The sequence below is a fragment of the Xiphias gladius genome, chromosome 6 (assembly GCF_016859285.1).
Source record: "Xiphias gladius isolate SHS-SW01 ecotype Sanya breed wild chromosome 6, ASM1685928v1, whole genome shotgun sequence".
Taxonomy (NCBI): Eukaryota; Metazoa; Chordata; class Actinopteri; order Istiophoriformes; family Xiphiidae; genus Xiphias; species Xiphias gladius.
In genome coordinates, this window is record NC_053405.1 from 3,190,731 (window position 1) to 3,210,708 (window position 19,978).

The window sequence follows — 19,978 nt, forward strand, 5'->3', positions numbered from 1 at the left end:
AAACTCGGATGTAGTCAGTGCACCTGCTCGGCAGCAAGCGGCAGGCAGACACAGACACAGTCAGAGACCAGCTGGTGAAGAAAGTGGAGCGTCCTGCGGCCGAAGAGCCAGAGATTGTGGAGTTGGTGGAGACCAAACTTGAAACAAAAAGATAAGTGAATATTGGATGTAGATTAGTAAGGTTGACACAAACACAAGTCTAATGGGAAAATAATGTTGCTCTGTGTCTGCTGGATATGTACGTAGGAAAGACGTTAGGGATAACAGCTATATAAGTTGATAATTATCCCATTTACACCTGGGAGATAACATACCCAAATACAGATCGCATTTTAATGCTGATGATTGATTATGGAAATTTTATAATGTACGTGTCCTTTTATCTTTATCTGTCTTTTTATCAGTGCAGTTTCAGACCGGCAGCACTCGGGTCATCATATCTCGACTGGCTCAGCTCATAAAACAGTTGCCTAAAGTCATTCAATCAGGCACGTTAGCAGGATTGGAACTGGAGATCGAATTCAGCTCAGCTTTGTACAGGCACTGTCATCATCATCAGGGTCCAGTGTTTTAAATGTTCCGGGGCTTAGTTTTCGTTTTTTATTTGATAGTTGTCCTTTTTATTTAACTTCATGGATTTTAAAAAGCATAAACAAGAACTTTGTTTTGCCCTGGGCCATTTTTAAAAGTCAAAGTATAATTGATAACATAACAATAACATGGAGCCTCAGTGGGTCTCAGGGTAGCAGCAGGTGTCTTCCTCCTCATTTTGTTCATGTCTCTTCTCAGTGTTGCTCTTTTGCCCTCTCTTCCCTTCATCCCCCCGAGGAGCTGCAGCCTGTGATCGCTCTGAACAGCTGTAACATGCCACAGACCTTCATTGCCTCAGACTGTGTGTGTGTGTGTGTGTGTGTGTGTGTGTGTGTGTGTGTGTGTGTGTGTGTGTGTGTGGAGACAAAGTGCTTGCACTCACATTCCTGTGGTCAGCGGGGAGTCTGCAAACCCTCTGTTGTCCTCCATGTGCATCATTGTGTTTTTTTTGAGTGTGTGTAGGCTCATCCTTCAGTCCACTGCGACGCCGCTAAGCGTGTAAGTGTTTGAATGCGTGAGTGGGAGAGTAAAACAGACGAGGAGAAGTGTTTCTTTGTCGGATAAAACACAGGAGCTCTGTAGCCGCACTGAACACGTGACGGCTGTATGTTTTTCATCTTTCTGCATCTCTTCTCTGCTTTTCATTTTCCTGCCTTTCATACCATCCTGCTTATGCAGCAGCCAGCGGGGTCGGAGGTGGGAAATATGAAGGGCGATACTAGCTCCAGATAACCTCACTGTGGTTTTATTGATTAGAGGGATTTATCTCCATACCAAGCATGAAGGTATGCGCACACTTTCGGTCTGAGCCGTATAACCGTCAGTCTCTGTGATCAGGAGAGCGTGTGTGTCTGTTAGCGTGGGTGTTCGTGTGTGTGTGTTGCGGGTTTTGAGAGTGAGGGTACTGACTGGCGGAGGTTGGCAGTGGTGCCCACATGGGCCTGCGCCATCTGGAATTGGTTTTGCACGGTTCGACCCAAACTGAAAAGGCTTTGTGCTCTCTCAGAGCTGCAAGTGTTGGAGAAAACAACGGACAGAAAAACACTGTTTAGAAATTTAAAGAGGGGAAACTCTCAAAGCTTTTCATAGAACAAGTAAAGTTTAAACAGCACGGATGGAAAAGTTTTTTAAAATGTTTGTGTTTTTGTTGTATGAGTCTGCTTGCATGTTTGTGTATGTCTCTCTCTCTCTTTTGCCCTCTCAGTTCAATTCAATTCAGTTCAATTCAGTGAAGCTTCACCGGCAGGAGGGACAGTATTAGCTATTTAATAAAAAAAATCAAATATGTACACTAAGAGTTAAGTAATAATATATGTACACAATACATGGAATGAACAAGTAGTTACTGGTGGCAAATGTGGGAGTCAGAAATCCTGACCGATGCAGAAAAATAAGTAGGAAAACACATCATGAAAACACATCCTGCTTTATGACAAGCAGGTAGCGAACACATCGTCCTGCCAGCTTTTGCCAAGGCCTGTCCATCGTTGTGGAGTTTTTTAGAGCTGAAGCCATTATTCAATTAAGCGCTTGGTCGGGCGGCAGCTATTTTGATAACCAATCTATCATTTCAGTAATTCTTCGGTCAAAAATGCCGAGTTGTCGCGTTCTCAAATGTGGGGATTTTATGTTTCCCGTTTTCATATAGGATAGTAAACCGCATGGCTTTTGCTTTAAAGGCTGTCGGTCAGATGAAACAAGGAATCTGAATACGTCTCCCTGGGCTCTGGAAAACTATAGTGAGCATTTTCCGTCATTTCTGACATTTCATGGACAAAACTATTGATCAATTAATTGTGAACTTAGTATGCATATTAATCGATAGTGAAAATAACTGTTAGTTGCAGCCCTGAAATTCTTTTGATACTAGTGCCTGAATTTTACCATCAATACCAAACGCATACATGTTTTTTCAAACCTTACTTTTATTGTTGAAACACTGTAAAGTCCCACAGGGATTAAATGAGTATCTGTTAAACTATCAACATGTTTTTATGTCACTCTTTTTTATTTTATTTTACAAAATTAGGCAAACGTCTTAAATAAAAATGTTGTCCAAGCAAGGGCGGCAAAAACTTTACCTGGATAAAATTGTTAAAATTATGACGCTGTCTGTTCCCGCTGACGACCGACAATAACTCAACAACTTAACCATAACTTTCAGATCAGAAAACGGTTTGATTAGTACAGTTTCTTGATTTCAAATGAACTAAGGAGGCACTGAGATACGTCATCCTACCAGTAGTGGCGTCAGATCAGAAAACACCTGAATGTGTCGTCCAGGAGGGCAAGTAGAAACAGCACGTTTTTGTTGTTTAACTCGGAGGACTTGTCTCCGCAGACGTGTCGCATCATCAAGTAAGATGGCAGTTATCAAAGAAGTACATTGTCGATACGTAAAGAGCATAAATCTGACCTGATGTTCGATGCCAGCTCTCGGTACTTGACATTTCAGTTGGTACCAGTTGGTTCTTTCACAACAGTTTCACCAAGGACAGTTTTAGAGAGAGAACGCGAGGAAAGAGTTGAGAATTTATGGATGGACTGAGAAAATGTACTTGTCGCCCTTTCTGTTTCACACGGGGCCCATAATGTCTCAGTCCGTCTCTCCAGGATTCTCCATTAATGTGTGTCTGGTTGAACGTGAGTAGCCGTGGATACGTGTGCAGCATGGAAACAGGAGGTGAAAGGTGCGTAAGGGCGTAACAACGACCTGGGGAGCCTTACAGAGCGGAGGCTGGTCTGAGGTCAGAGGTCAGGGTGGGGTCAGCCGGCGATGCCACGGTTCGGGCTGTTCTGTAATTAAGCCGATGACGCGGGGACGAGCTTTGGAGCAGCAGATGTGACGAGCCACGGCGAGGGGAATCAGCCGTGGGAACAGAGAGAGAAGAGGCTCGTCTGCTTTCTGGGAAAGTCCCGTGAGGGGAAAACTGACAGCGACTGTGGGAGTGTTTGAGGAATCCCGCTGCCCTTAGGGCATTCCCCTCATTTTATGTTTGTTTCCTCCAAACAACAACAGCCACTACAACTCTGGATTATCTCTGCTTTCTGAGCTGTGCATGAGTAAGCGCAAGTGTCTGTGAGTCAGTGATGAGAGGTTTGGGTCTAATTTGAGGCAGACTGCAACACAATCTGCTCTGGGCCCTTGAGCTTTAACCTCTAAGAGTTTAAGTTGATGCTTGTATGCTTGAGTACTAGATACACAATGAGTCATATGGCACCAGAGTAATATATGCACTATATAATGGACACTTGTCACAGTCAGAATTTGGACACTCAAATAAAACGGTAAGCAGTAAATATAATGGACTACTTTGCACAGCAGGTGAACAATTATGCGAAGAGGTAGAAATATTCAGATCCCTTTACTAAAGTAACAGAAGGAATATGAAGAATACTCCATCACAGGCTGAAGCTGTAAACTGCAGTGGGTTTATTACAGCTTTTTCCCTGGAAACAGCCGCCTGCTGCTGCTGGAAATGACGCTGAACTAAAGAGTTCAGCCACTTAGTCCAGTTTATTTACTAAATAGTAAAGTCAAGCGCTGTAAAACTCCAACGTTGAACTGAGAGATGCTTAATTCTCCCCGGAGCGCGGGGGAACCGCAGAGTAGCCTGATCTCGCTCTCTTGTTAGTCTTAGTCATTTGATCCATTGTTTATATGAAAATACGATAAGTGCAGCTTTAACCTGCAGTAATGCACTTATCCCATGTTTTATATGCAAGCGAACTGCAACTTCAAGCACAATATGTAGACAAAAACTAAAATGGAAGAGTACAAGCACCTCAAAATTGTACTGCCGGTACTTTATCTGTTACTTTTTCATTTCGTCCAACTTCCACACTAGATAGGTTTCTGGACAGACGGACGCCGAACATACAAAACCAAACACTTTGTTTCGCTTTGTTTAAGTGAGTCCTCCTCGGAGCAGCTGCCAGTAAATTCACACTTAGCAGATATCTGATACACCGTTCATAATGTAGGCATCGCAGAAATGTGTGTGGGAAGCCCTCTGCTGTGGGAAAGTCACATTCGACTCCAAACCCTCTCACCACTGGTAGGACATACCTAATGGCGATACTTACAACTCACCGTTACGAGTAAAAGCCCTGCATTCAGAGAGGCACTGAAAGACAACTGCTACGGTCGGAGTAGCCTGTCAGGGCCCTGTCAGTATGTACCATGTGACAGGGCCCAGCTACACCGGGTGGATAGCGCACTTAGGTCGTTCAAGTTCCTTAACAAACGAGCAATAATTTCATGATCCAAAACAAACTGATACAGTGAGTCTGGGGCTTTCGGGAGCTTCGGGGGTCATCGGTAAAATTCTACCTGGCTTTAAGTGGTTTTATCGCAGCTTGTTATCCCAAAGTCAAGATGTATATCGTTATATCATTATACGAGCATATATCATGTTATAATGTAACGTAAGCTTTTTAACGTTGTAGTTGGTCGAGGCGAAGCTAAGCTTAACTACTTTATCCTGTAAAGTGTCTATAATAACGCTTCTATGAGCGTACGGTTTATGTTTAGAATCTTAATTTGCAAGTGAATAAGTAACTATACAATAGGTGTCTAATGAATGGAGTAAAGTAAGCGCAGTTTTCACCCCCGAAATGTAGTGGAGTAGAAGTATCGAGTGGCATGAAATGGAAATGCACATCCGATTGGACATAGTGACTGTTCAAACTTTCAGAAGAAATATGTACATGTGTGTGTGTTGCTGTTGCATCACACACACACACACACACATTCATGCATTCCCCAAATTCATCAACAGCACACGTGTGATTATATAATCCACTCGAGATGCTGTGGCTCGTCCAATACGATCACGGACAAAGCCGGTGGTTCAGTCCAAATTCCTCCATCTCTGGGTGCTTGAATGGAGGGAAGGAGCGGAAGAGGGGACGGGGGAGGGAGGGAGGCAGGGAGGGAGGGAGGGGGTCCGCCAATCCCAAACAAGGAGCTCTTTATAATGACTGAGTCTTTTCACGGTGACTCATCGTGCTTCACAGGCCTGTCTGTGGCCTGAGGAGGCCTGCCCCGGTGTTTGCTGAATGACACTCTGTGTTGTTAGAATGTCAGCATGTCATGTTGGGATGTTTGAAATGCTCTCCAACATCACACACACGCGCACGCACACACACACACACACACACACACACGTGCACGCCTCTGTTTACCATTGTCACTGTCAATCTCAGCTTTGCCCAAATTTAAGTTCCAGTGTGCTTCATTAGGCAGGATCATAATGAACTAGGTCTGCAGTTCAACCTTAAAGATATGTCTGTGTTTCAGCTGGCTGTAGCAGGGAGGTGACCTAGCGTAGCAGGAAGACTGGAGGTAGCTGGACACACACTACACAGTATTATCAGACGTGGACGATTCAGGCCGAGTCAGGATGAAATGAGGATCTTTGAGAAAATGTGGGGATGTTGTGAGAAAACGGTCGTAATCTCGGAAAAGAAAAAAAAAAAAGTCCTAGTCCTGTGAAAATAAAGTCAGACGGTCAAAGGAGCTGATGTGGGATAAGACTGCAGGTTGGCAATGTTTTGTATTTTTCTCCCTGACAAAAATTCCACGTGCTGCTGATACCGCTCCAGGAAAGATAAAGGTTGAAGACACATCTGTCAACACTGACAGGTGTGTTTCTTCTCCGCTGTTACACATCGATGGTTCAATAATCCAAACAAAGGCAGGGTCCCAATGAAGACAAACACGAGGCGGCAGTCAATAGCAAGTAGGCAGCTATTATAGTTCAGGGCTGTTTTACATCTGCTTTTTTTAATATGATGACTTCATTTTTCTTTTTTCTTTTCTTCCCCCCCCCTTTTTTTTTTTTTTTTTACAGATGCCCGGAATTTCCTGGACAGTATGAACCACACCGGCGGCTCCACAGAGGGAAACCTGTTCAGATCAGACGTGTCGGTCACTCCTTCTTCCTGTCAGAGGATCTTCGGCTCCATGTGCTCGGTGTCATCAGGAAGCCCACTGCCACACACAGACAGGTACACACACACACACACACACACACCTTCTTCCTAGTGCATATGCAATAGTGTGCAGCGTATGCGTTGGCAGAGGGCACTACGTGTTGCATTCTTAGATGAACAAATCATGGCCAAATTCATGTTAAGACATTAGTCTAATAGTCATAAACAAAAATGTATTATCATAAAGACTCTTGTACATGTTGTACCAAGTTTTGCGTTGAATCTTACACTCTGTGCCGCTGGTGAACCAAGTGAACCAAAAGCTCTTTTGGTTCACTTCTGTCTACAATTAAGAACAAAAATGTTATTTTCTTGAAATATGAGGGGGAAATTAGGGCAGAGCAGTAGAAATGTGTTAACCTGTAATCGACAGAAAGCAGCTTATTTTGAGAATCTACTTTAAATTAGTTTCTGTGTCATGAAATAAGGATAAAAATTAGAAAGAGAAGGAAGAATTAAGCAGGACGGGGAGGGTAAACACACGTTTGACTACGAAGCGTGTAGAGTTTTGATGCTTTTGAGTATTTTATTTTAACTTAATATACCAGAGGTATTAGTAACTGATTAAAAACTTGTTTGTGTTTGTTTCTACCTCTGAACTCTCCCTCTTTCTCATCCGCAGCGCCACTCCTCCTCCAGTGTGGCATGACCAGACTCCAAACGCCCTGAACTCCCCGTATCTCCCCCAGCCCTCACCCCCCCTCTCCCTCAGCAATCCAAATGCCCACAGTTCTCCCCGGGGGGTTCCGAAAAGCCCGGGTGGAGGTCCGGGTGTCCGCAGAGAGACAGACAGCGCAGACTTGTCCTCATTTCTGTTGGGGAACGGCGGCCTGGATCACAGCCTGCTGGAGGCCGTGGAGGGGCTTGGGAGTTTGAACCTCGGGGGAGACGGGGGCCTCGCTCCGCTGCTGCCCGAGAAGAGGAGATGGGGTGAGGGCGGAGAGCTTGGCTCCTGCTCCCCTTCTCTAAGCGGGTTTTCCAGCCCTCATAGCGGCAGCAGTCTCAGCATCCCTTTCTCGTCTTCGATGACCCCGGACCCCCTTAGAGGACTCAGTGGGGCCCCGTCACCCGGAGCAGGTATACCGTCCCAGAAAGGGGTCACTGTATCTCTCTGTGGTTTAAACAGATTGATTTTACTCTGTGTTTCTCTTTTGAATGATCAGTTCAGTTTTCAAAGGAAATAGCTGCTTAACCCAAGAGGGTCAAGGTCTGTGTTACTGAGAGGCTGTTTCTTATCCTGGGGGACTGGGACATTGGTTTCTGCTGAGTCCTGAGACATTCTCAAAGTTTTCACCTCAAGGTTGGCAGCAAGACTCTCAGGGGAAGACGTGTCAAAACCTGGACAAATAAAACTAGAATTGTCTGCGCGGCTGTTCACTGTACCAACAGTGTTGTGCAAAAATACGCATCTTCTATGTGATATGGGTGTAATGGCCCTTTAAAGAGTCTCTCTCACGCTATTTTTTTTCCACTGTCTCGTCACATTTGGGCTAAAGCCAGTCTGAAACCTAACGTGGGGCTTTAATCTGTGTCTTGCAGACTTTGGCAATAAGCAGGACACTGTGAAGTTTGTTCAGGACACGTCCAAGTTCTGGTACAAGCCTGACATTTCCAGAGACCAAGGTAAATATTGTTTTTGGACGGGAGAGCCAAACGGCCACTTCTGAGCAGATAATACACCCTTGTGCAAAGGGTTCCCTCCATATACAGTCTGAACATGATGATTCTAACTTCGGCTTATCTTCATTTCCGCCCCCTGAACAGCCATTGCGGTGCTAAAGGACAAAGAGCCGGGCTCGTTCATTGTCAGAGACAGCCATTCGTTTCGCGGCGCGTACGGGTTGGCTATGAAGGTGGCAACTCCCCCTCCGTCTGTCTTACAACAGAGTAAGAAAGGTAGGTTCAAACTGTTAGGGTCGCGCTCGGCTTTACCTGGATTTCGTCTCTGCTGCGGGGACTGCGCTACAGACGCCACCTTTAGCGGCGTTTTCTATTCACATGTATGTGATTTTTATACGTACACATTGTCTTTGTGATGCATTGAAAAAAGTTCCCTACGTTAAATACATCGTTAACCAACCAAATGAATCTCTGTTATATAATGAGATATATGGTATTTGATGAATTTCACTTTCTCTGAAATTTATTTTACAAGCTAGTAACAATTTATGATGCACTTTCTACACATTTGCAATGTTTCTGCGCATTTAGCTCAATACACTGCCAATGTAAATCTGCTGAAATGTGGTCTCTGTGTCTCTGCAGTAGGAGACCTGTCCAATGAGCTGGTCAGACATTTCCTGATAGAGTGCACACAGAAAGGAGTTCGTCTTAAAGGCTGCCCCAATGAGCCCTACTTTGGTGAGGATACTGTAAATGTATTCGGCGGGTCCTGTACCGTTTCTCGTATTTCATTTTATTCTGAAAGTTTCTACATATTTGAAATCTTATATATGCTTACTTTTACGTTGCGATATTGATGATCACGATATCGAACCTTTTCTCGGAATTCCTAAGTGTCTCCTTTTGGATGATTCAGTGAATTAAAAAGCTGGCAAATCAGAATACTTGAACCGAATCCCACATTGCCATAACGCGATCCTGCTTGTTATGAGTAGCATAGCAGAGTCTGTGACAGGACAAATTCCTGTTGTCTGTCTCCCAACACTGTTATACAGAATACGACACTCTGATACACTGATACAGACAGTCCTGTGCACATGATTATTACACTGGCTTGTCAGTCAGCCGAGTGGATAATGCTAAAAAATAACCAGGAGCAATGTAAACCGACCAGTTTCAACATGCCAAAGTAAAATCAGCAAGTAAAAAAATAATGTTGTGTTTATACTGTTTGTGAGCCATATGCTAATGCAGGCTGTGTCACCTGCTGCATTTCGTGCCGTTTTATAAACTAATCTCATCTTTTATTAAATGTTTATCTGCGAAGAATAAACTTTTAAAGCTGTAAAAAGGACTTTTCCCTCTGGGCCGTCGCCGACAAAAAGCAGAAAATGACATTAAACAGTAAAACCCACAGCAGTAGTACCGTCCCAGTGCTCTACGCCAGCCCCAGGCCAGGACGGCTGCACTCCCCGTGCTATAAAGCGCGACACATTTAGGTTGAGCTGACAGGTTAAAGTGCTTTCCTCAGTCGGTCCAGTGGGTGGTTCGCTTCCTCAAGTGCGTCTGTTAATTGTCCACCGGGGTGGAACCGGTGAGGTTCTAAATACACAGCAGCCCGGGATTTGAATGCGTCTCCTCTGCCACCCTCTAGTGGTCGGTACGGCGAAGTGCAGCTGGCCCCATCGTTAATCATCAATAATCACTAATGACGAGTCCTTCAGTCAGTCGCGTTGGTGGGTTTGTTTGTAAAATATTAAGGTTGATCTTATTTGTTCTTTCCCTGACAGGAAGTCTCACTGCTCTGGTGTGTCAGCACTCCATCACCCCTCTGGCTCTGCCCTGTAAACTCATCCTGCCCGACAAAGGTAAAAAGTGTGTGTGTGTGTGTGTGTGTGTGTGTGTGTGTGTGTGTGTGTGTGTGTGTGTGTGTGTGTGTGTGTGTGTGTGTGCGTGTGTATGCCTGGCACAATTTTATTGCATTTTTTGGGCAGTGAACTCATCTGTGTGTGTGTGTGTGTGTGTGTGTGTGTGTGTGTGTGTGTGTGTGTGTGTGTTTGCTTGCAGACCCAGTGGAGGAGCTGAATGACTCATCTGCACAAACAGCAACAAACTCAGCAGCTGAACTCCTCAAACAGGGAGCAGGTACAACACGGGCATCACATACGTACACAAATCGTTGTGTTTGTTTGACTTGTGTGTGTGTGTGTGTGTGTGTGTGTGTGTGTGTGTGCACAGCACATTCATTTATCACATACATTCCTGGCATCAGTTGAAAACTGCAATGAAGTGTGTATCCGCTACAAAATACACAGAAAACCCGAGCAGTGTTTCAGTGAATGAAATCAGTAGACGAGGACCTCCAACTCCTTGAATGTGCGTGTCTGTGTGTCGCTGTGCAGCGTGCAACGTCTGGTACCTGGGCTCCGTGGAGCTGGAGTCGTTGACGGGGCACCAGGCGGTTCAGAAGGCCACCACGACGACGCTCTCCATGGACCCCCAGCCGGCCTCGACCGTCGTCCACTTCAAAGTGTCGGCACAGGGCATCACGCTCACGGACAACCAGCGGAAGTGAGTGGCTTCCCCTCCTGCAGGCCACAGACGCAGATTCAGACTCAGGTGCGATCACACGGGACCCCGCGTGTTCACGCAGACTCCGTTTCAGCGCTCTGTCTCTGTCTGATCCCGCAGGTTGTTCTTCAGGAGACACTACGCTGTCAACACCGTTATATTCTGTTCTCTGGACCCACAGGGCAGGAAGTGAGTACCGTGACTTTTATACGCTGCAATGACATGATTGACATATTCTTATATATCGTGATAGAAAGCAGTTGAGGGAGACTACATTTCTCCACCTGGGCTGCACAGTCCTCTTAATGTTCTTTTTCTTTTGTTTTTTGAAAAATGCTAAACTGAAGCTTCACATCAAAACACACACAGTGACAGACGATGCTGCTGATTAGCTGACGGCCTCTCAGGCCAGAAAGCGCTCATTTATACGCAGGAGAAAACACGAGTAGACCAAACGGTTGAAGAATGGAAGACTGTGATTGTGTTGGAAGAGTGCTGGAAAAGGAATTCGTGGCCACCGGAGTCAGTCATGGTGATACAGTGATTTCTCTCTCAGGCAAAATCTGAGAAAAGCACACCGTTGCTGCTCCTGTAGCAATAAACCAGAGCTCAGAATCTGCTTTTCCAAACACCTGGAGGCCTGTATTAGTTGTCACACAAAGTCATCAGTACATATTGTACAAGATGATTGCATCAATTGACCAAAATTTGAATACTTTATATCACTGTTATTTGACACATCCCAGTCCATGACCATGTTTTGACAGAATCATCAGAGAAGATTGAAATCACGATGATATCCTATCACTTTATCACAGTCAGAGGAGAGATAGTTTTTTATGCATTCATATTTCGTGTACGATTAATGCATGTATGTTATGTATGAATGTGTAGATTCGAATGCCAGAAATAGTCTTATAACTTCCTAATGTCACCCTGACTAAACAGATGGACAAGAGGCAGCGGTTCCACTGCGAAGTAAGTTTTTATTGTCTCCTCCCTTCACTACTCTTCATCGTTTCCTTCCTTTTTCCCCACCACTTCTTTCCTCATCGCCTTTGTTACGGCGCATTGTGGTTACATTTTCTTTTTCTTATCTTGGTACGGGAAAAAAAAAGTTGCTTATTTGAATCGCATCTTCATTTACATGCATAAAATATATGGTCCGAGGTCTGGAGTCTGCTCCGAGGTCTCAGAGAGAGAGAGAGAGAGGAATAATAACGACAGTTGGTAGCACTGATGTATGATTATTAAAATAAGACATATAGCTGGGTTTCACCAAAATTGACTGAAACCGTAGGGCTTTTCGATAAGGTGACATGCAGAGGTTCGACACCCAGGACCCGAGACCCCATGAGGTCCAAATTCCATCTTTAAATATCGAACGCTCACCCTCTGCTGAGCTGACAGGTGCTAGAGAAGTCTGTCGCCTCCTCCTTCACAAAGAACAAACACATTTCACGGCAGTTAAAAGTATCAGGCTGAAGCCCAGAGCGAGCGCTAGACACCGGACCTGTCTCTAACCTGTTTGTAAAACGTGCTGAAGATTGGTCCCCCCTGCTGTTGTGTAAACGTCCACCTTTGTCCCTCCTTTTTCTTTCCGCCAGGATCTTTGGATTTGTGGCCAGGAAATCTCAGAGTGAGACCGAAAACATGTGCCATCTGTTTGCTGAGCACGACCCGGAGCAGCCGGCGAGCGCTATCGTCAACTTTGTCTCAAAGGTCATGATTGGTTCACACAAAAAGTAACGAGAGAGAGAGACTCAAACTACAGACTGAGGCTCAACTTCCCACCCAGACATCACGAATAATATGGGTGTTGACTTAAAAAAAAAAAAATAAAAGGACTTTTTCTCCCAAGAGCCAAAAACCATGAAGCTACACACACACCAGCTCCTGGACCTGATGGTCCAGCCTGCAGAAGAACCAGCATTTTGTAACGAGGGCACTGCAGGATTCTGCCACCGGAGGGGGCCAAGCCTGTCATGTACAACTCCAAACTCATCCGCAAGACGCCCAGCACGTCCCCGGAGCTTCTTTATGAGACGCCTGTAAGATCAGGCTCTTTTTCACAGAGGATCGACCATGAAAATCAGATTTTGTCACGTTTGAATACTTTATCTGACCTGTACCTCCAAACCTACTTTAAATGTGCCATACAACACTGAGTCCGCTTGTTGCCTGGAAATCACTGTCAAAGATTAACCGATGTCCTGCAGATTAAACCCGAAGACTAACAGATATTCTGCCCATAAATATGCACTTTTCTGAGTGTGCTTATAATTCTGAAATCTTTTCTTCGCGGTAAAAATGCGTAAATCAGGTTTCAACACCACTTTTGTGCAAACCACGGGTCCATTTAATGTGTTCAAACAGAACCAACCATACTGTCACAGTGTGGTTGCTCTGTACTTAAGATGGATTTATTGTGTTGTGTTTATATATTGCTCAAAGTATTTATCCCTTTTTACGGATGTGTAAAAGACTTTGTTTTTCCTAAATATACTTGTCATATATTTTTGTATATTAACACATATTGTACATTAGGATTAAAGGCAGTGTACCTCAGAATTTATACAATTATGTCCCATATTATTGTGGGGAGAATGCAATGCATTTAACATAACAGTAAGCTAACTACATAACCTGCCCATGTGTACTTGTTGTATCACTAATATAGTTGTTAATATGATCCTGTGCCGGTGACTTCGCTACGGATTTACAGTGTGTAAGTTATGGTGCCATGAAAAAAAAGAGACATCCTCATTTTCTCTTTGCAGATCTGTAAATGAATGCTACCACAGCATCTCTGATTCTGAGGCCTGGTTAAAGGATCGGTTCACCCAAATTACAAAACAACACTTTTTTCTTATTTTTCCTCACTCACAACCCAGAGTAGCATGTAGCCACGCACAGGTTTTCAGTTTTATGTCAACAGGTTTTAAGATTCAGTACCTGGCTCTGAGATTTTCTGCCTTCAGAAATGAAATGATTTCTCTGGTAGAAGGTAGTTCATTTCCACCTAATAAAGCGGTTATAGCATACAACATAAAAAAGCAACATTAGCATTGAATTGGATTTGTGTTTGCATTCACCTGGTAAATATTTACTCTCCTTTTTGGCTCTGTTTTGGTCTATAACAACTCTTCAGAAAAATCCCTGCTTATTAAGCTGCTAATGTTTCCCTTCCTTCACCTGGTAAACACTAATGGCTGATCCTCTCAAACGCCTCATCGGATTGGTCCTTGTTTAGCCTGAGGTATCCCTGACACAAGACGTCATGGTCCCTCAGTTCCCACAGCAGATTATATTTTTCATTTTCCTTCAACGGGTTAATTAAGTTTCAAGGATAATTGCCAGGACCTTCTTCGTGTACACGCCTGTTTCTTTTTCAATTCTCCTGCTGCTCCCGGTGCACGTCAGCGGCATAAATCTACGCCACACTTGGCCTCTCCACCGTACTCTGTGCTCCGCCTGGCACTGTCTATCTGCCACGTGGCGCTGTACAGGTGATCCTGGTGATGTAACAAGAGTAGAATAAAAATCTCCACAGAGCTGAAGAGAACTGCAGGTGAAAACCGTCTGTGTGTTCTACAAGCGGCTCCTTTCACATCGCACATCGTTAGTTGATCTGTTGTTTACACTATACGAAACTATTGATTATTGCAGCTTTAAATAATTGAATAACAATTTTTCAGTGCCTTGAACATCACAAATGTAATTACAGTCTCTTCCACTGTCTTGGGGTGGAGGCAAACATCTCAGAGTCAAAGATCTCAAAACCTAAGCAAGTAAAACCCACTGTGCATGACTGAAGCACCAGCAGAGGTGAGAACACATGTTTTGTAATCGTGGTTGAACTGAGCCTTTAAAATCAAAAGTGTAGTTTGCAGTTTTGCCAAAAGATGGCAGTAATCAGCCACTAGATTTCAAACTCCACGCAGAATCACAGTACGGACGAGTTGTGCCCTCGCTAGAAGCTACAGAATCTACAATCTTTTATTTTCAGCTTTTCTCCTCCCCCTTGCTTTTATGATCACACTGGTTTTATAACGAGAAACAGTTTCAGATGAATGTGAGCAAGTCCACACATGCAAGAAGAGCTGCCCTCTTAAATAAACCTGGCGATTTGCAGAGTGTGTTCAAGCTTGCGTGAGTGTGTTTGAGAGAGAAAAAGAGAACATCTATGACGAAAAAGGGGATTTAAATGCCTGATAGGCCTCCAAGTGCCTCGCAGACCAGCTGATCAGCGTGTTTCCGTGCTCTGTGTCTCGGTTTCGGAGGCCAGCTCAACGGATACTAGCTCTGAATGAGGCTCTATTCAGGTTCCTGGTCTCTGTGGGGAAAGCTGAGGAACTGGAAGTAAAAGGGAGACGTGGGGACACATCACCCTTCACTGTCCTGCAGTCCTGCCTGGCCTGGAGAAAGAGGGAGACCATGGCGGGTGGGGAGTGTGTGTGTGTGTGTGTGGGGGGGGTGATGGAGGTGGTGGTGGTGGGGGGTAGTCGGTGGTGGATGACCTCACCATTACGGGAAACTTTCCCACAGCCTGCAAACAAAGAAGGCCGTCAAAAGGTAAAAAGGATGAGAAAGAATAGAAATTTAACACAGTGTGTAAAAAAGGAGGCAAAGAGCGGAAGAGCGTTTAGTCGATGAGAAAGAGGCTGTTTCAGAGGGGAGTCGTCTTCCCTTTTCAGTGTTTCACAGATTTTTGGAGTTGACAGAAGCTCTGCTTTTGCTCAGAAAGACCTGAGAGAGACGCTGCTCACAGTAGCAACCCTCAATCCCAGTCCTGTCTCCTCTCTGCTGAGTCACCTGCCGCCATTTTGTCCCCCAGCTGGACCTCTGCTTGCACTTCCTGCTGCACTTCCTGTCAGGCGGCCCACCAGCACCTGGTGGCCCGGCGGTTTTCACAGCCGCCGCCGCCGCCGTCGCCGCTGGACGACATCACATTCCTGGCATTGCTCGCTCCGAATGGTGTTTGGAAATCCAAAGGCCAGCTTCCGTTCGGGAATGCCTCCCTCACAAAGTCCCTCTCAGCCTCTGATCCCTGGCCTCCTCTCACTTTATTTGAGTTAGCTATTTAAAGCCTGTGCTAAGTGCGCTGCTGCTGCTGCTGCTGCTGCTGCTGCTGCTTATGCTGCTTTGGCTGCACAGGGGAGCAAACACACACTCCATCTCACACACTAAAACCACACCAACCCACAAATAATCCCTCTGCTATTTTTAATTTGGTGGGCAGAAAGGACGCGGCCTGCAGGGCTGACCGTGACCAGGCGGACAAACTCACTGATTTTCTCCTTAATTTGTCATTTGACGCTTTGTTATTGCTGTCATTGCACCAAATTTGGTTAGTGTGTAATTAGCATAGGGATGTGTGTGTGTGTGATTATATACACACACACACACGTATATATATATATATACACACACACACATATATACATATATATACACATATACATATATACATATAGACATACATATACATATGTATGTCTATATGTATATGTGTATATATATATATGTATGTGTATATATATGTGTGTGTATATATACATATACATATATATATGTATGTGTATATATATGTGTGTGTATATATACATATACATACATATACATATATATACATATAGTGTTATGACACAACAGTTTGTAGTGTTTCTAATTGTGTACTTGAGTATTTCCATTTTATGCTACTTTATTCTTCCACTCCACTAAATTTCTGAGGAATATTGTCCTGTTTACTAAACTACAGTTATTTCACAGCTAGTTACAAGTTGAATCTTATCAATTTGCAAACCAAATATCATAATCTTATAAATCATAATACACTGTTACTCATTTAAAAAAAAAAAAAAAAAGGGTGGTGGGGGGGGGGGGGGTTCCACCACCTTGACCAGCTACTACAGAGCTGCTTATATGTTAACACATCAGTAAAAATAACCATATAGTATAATATATACATAATCTGATAATGAACATTCAAGGTGCTACTCTAGATACTTACTTTTATGTTTGGTACTTAAAGTTCAGCTTACTACTAATACGTGTGTACTTAGGTCAAACTGTCAATGCGGGACTTTTCGTTGTAATGGAGTATTTGTACACTGTGGTATGGCGACTGTCCGCCAACGTAAATGTTGGCTGATGTGAACGTACAGTGTTTACTAATAGAGACTTTTCTCTACTGTTTCTTTTTGAAAGTTCTTCAAAGTCATTTAACCATTTCAACTTAACCCCAACAGGTGGGCCAAACCTTTTTTGAACCCCCGCCCCAACCTTTGGGGTAAATTCTAGAGGAGATCCCAAAGTTCTACCAGCCAGAATATATATTTGATGGAAAGGTGCAGCCCACGGAGTCTTGGATTTTGATTTTTTTTTTTCCCAGCGTAAACATCATATAGCTTCCATGAACAGTTTGAACAAACTGATAAAATATCTATAACCCTGTCACATAGTGTGGAATAAGATAACTTTTCCAACCGTAAACGCTACTTACAGGGCAGAAAAGCCTAATACTGAATTTTTAAGGAGATAAAATACGTCCATCTTTTCATTTATAACTTTGATTTAAACCGTGACATTTTCAATCTTTACTGTTCAAACCGAGGAACCCAGTTCTTTAATACCTCTGATTGTATTAAAGATAGAGTTGGGCAATATAACGACATCTAATGTAACTGTGACGCAGTAGATTGATGGTTACCATCTGAGCGTATTCTCCACAGTTACATCAGAGTAGCTCTTCCTTTAATACCTCTGGTTGTATTGGACCTTTGGGGGTAATGTTGCAAATCATTGAGCGGGACTCTTTTATGGCAACTGACTCCTTACCCTCCCAACCATATTTTCCTTCAACACACAAGTAAACTTGTATGTATACTGAGTGTGGGCAGGAAATCAGTGTTACTCAAGATCACAGAAAAACAACTTGTTTTAGATTTATGTGCTGGACCATTTGACTCTTCCAAAAACAGTGAAACATGAACGCACCACAGTCACATGGGTCTAATTACACCGATGCATCAGAAACTTCGCACACTCACATAGTTTTCTGATCGTGGCACAGCTTCACATAGTTCACACACACATATGCTTCATGCCTACTTTATGAACCACACACACACACACACACACACACACACACACACACACACACACACACACACACACACACACACACACACACACACACACACACACACACACACACACACACACTTTGCGCGCCAATAAAGATTTCTGGCCTACGTGTTCTCAGGCACATGCTGAGAAAACAGTGCCTTTATGACCAGCCTCTTCATTGTATTGTCTCTGGTAGGACTGACTGAAACACACTGTTTCACACACACACACACACACACACACACACAAAGGCCTGGGTACTTGGGTATCAGCGTCAGTCTTAATGAACCTGTCTCCAGGGGGCGGGGCCGGGGTAATGTCCCACACAAAGAGCTCCCGCTGGGCCACCAAGCCAACCAGAGGCCAACAGATTAACTTGCATTACATCAGCATCCCTACAATACACCTAATGAGGGAGGTATTATGTGCGAGTGTGTGTGTGCGTGTGTGCGTGTGCGTGTGTGTGTTGGCTCTCATGCCATTGCATCACTAATTAAATGCCATGACTCACTTTTGCTGATTCAGTGTGCGTTCGGCTGCGTGAACGCGGACGCGCTCCGGGGCCGAAGCACATCATAACATTCATTTTTGCGTCACTAAACCTGCACTAATCAATATGTTACATCAACAACGGATCGAAATGACTTGGTTTGATGCGAAAGGTCTTGTTTGTATTGATGAACCCACTGGGCATTATCGCCAACTCCGCAGTTTCCCTCAGCATTTTAGCATTTTTCAGCCCACTGTTCCCACGAACTGACTTTTTTGGTTCAGTCTCACGGCTCACATCAGCGGTGTTCCCAGCAGCAGGCAGCTGTTCTCAGTGAAAAAGCTCTGATAAATCTACTGTCCACTTCCTGCCCAGCACCAAACACTTGCCAGAGACAGTTAGCAACAGATATTTTTCTAAGGCGTTCTAGACCAAAAACAGAGCTAAAAGAGGATGAATATTGGACTTACATTCATCATATGGACACAAACACCACTTCAAATCAATGCCAGTGTCTGCTGGATGGGTCAACAGGCAATTAAACAATTAAATAAGGCAATTATATGTCAGATGTTGTGTTTTCACCTTGTTTTGCTGCCCCCAAGTGGCCGATAAATAAATAAATACATACATTATTGAGGCTTTGAAAGTTGATTAAAACTTGGGTCTTACCATGCATTACAAATTTCTGAGATCTGGGGACACTAAAAAAATCAAAAAAAAAAAAAAAAATCAAATGGGACAAGCAGTCAGACAGGTCGTTCATTTTGAAGAAAAAAATGGCAGAAAATGTTATTTATTACCAAAACGGTCTGAGGTAGGGGGTGGCCTGATGGTCTAGAGGTTTAAAACTCTGACCACATGGTAGCAACATCCCCGGTTAGAGTCTGGCTGTTGAATGTAGGTCTCAAACTGACAATGATTTCTATTATCTATTAACCTGGCAGCTATTTCCTTGATTAATCCAGTAACTGATTGGTCTGTAAAATAACAGAAAAGAGTGAAAAATCACATCACAGTTTCCCAGAGTGCATGGTGATGTCTTCAAACGTCTTGTTTTGTCTCACCAGCAGCCCAAAACCCAGAGATATTCAGTTTACTATCATTATCATAGACTAAAAACACCAAATATTCACATTTGACAACTAGGAACCGATACATTTTTATCAGTTTTGCTTAAAAAGTGACTTAAACAACTAACTGATTACCACAGTCGTTGGAAAAGAATTTTCTGCTGATCGACTACGTAATCGACTAATTGTTCGGCGTGCGTTGTAAACATCCATCACAGTTTACAGACGAACATTCTGGTTCATCTCAGCCACAAATAAAGTGGTTTAGATCATCTGGACAAGCTGTTGTCTGATTGTGTTTCCTGCCTGATTACCAGTGTTCTGTGTTGCCAGATCTCAGCAATTCGTTTTGATAAGGACGCTGACAAAAATGAGACTGGAGCTGCAAAAAACTGGAACTTTCCTTTAAGATTACACAATTTAGAAGTTAACATACTGTCTCGCTTTTGGTGCGTATGAAAAAAGTCTATGTACTGTTGTTTTTTTGTGTCCCTGTGCTGTT

At 43.8% G+C, this 19,978-nt stretch overlaps 1 protein-coding gene across 4 annotated transcripts in view; it reads left to right on the forward strand.

Moving 5' to 3' along the window:
• Positions 1-12,621, forward strand: part of LOC120790644 (tensin-3-like) — a 49,660-nt gene extending 37,039 nt beyond the window's left edge. For 2 of the 4 annotated variants that reach the window (XM_040128395.1, XM_040128393.1), the window contains 11 exons: positions 6,447-6,603; positions 7,211-7,665; positions 8,128-8,211; positions 8,353-8,484; positions 8,854-8,949; positions 10,002-10,079; positions 10,279-10,356; positions 10,614-10,782; positions 10,903-10,971; positions 11,731-11,760; positions 12,390-12,621. In XM_040128395.1, coding sequence (XP_039984329.1) covers positions 6,447-6,603; positions 7,211-7,665; positions 8,128-8,211; positions 8,353-8,484; positions 8,854-8,949; positions 10,002-10,079; positions 10,279-10,356; positions 10,614-10,782; positions 10,903-10,971; positions 11,731-11,760; positions 12,390-12,531 — 1,490 coding nt within the window. In that variant the 3' untranslated portion in view covers positions 12,532-12,621. Of the gene's footprint in view, positions 1-6,446; positions 6,604-7,210; positions 7,666-8,127; positions 8,212-8,352; positions 8,485-8,853; positions 8,950-10,001; positions 10,080-10,278; positions 10,357-10,613; positions 10,783-10,902; positions 10,972-11,129; positions 11,761-12,389 lie in introns of all 4 variants that reach the window. The other 2 variants (XR_005707571.1, XM_040128394.1) reach the window with 2 other exon arrangements.
• The last annotated feature ends 7,357 nt before the right edge of the window (positions 12,622-19,978 follow it).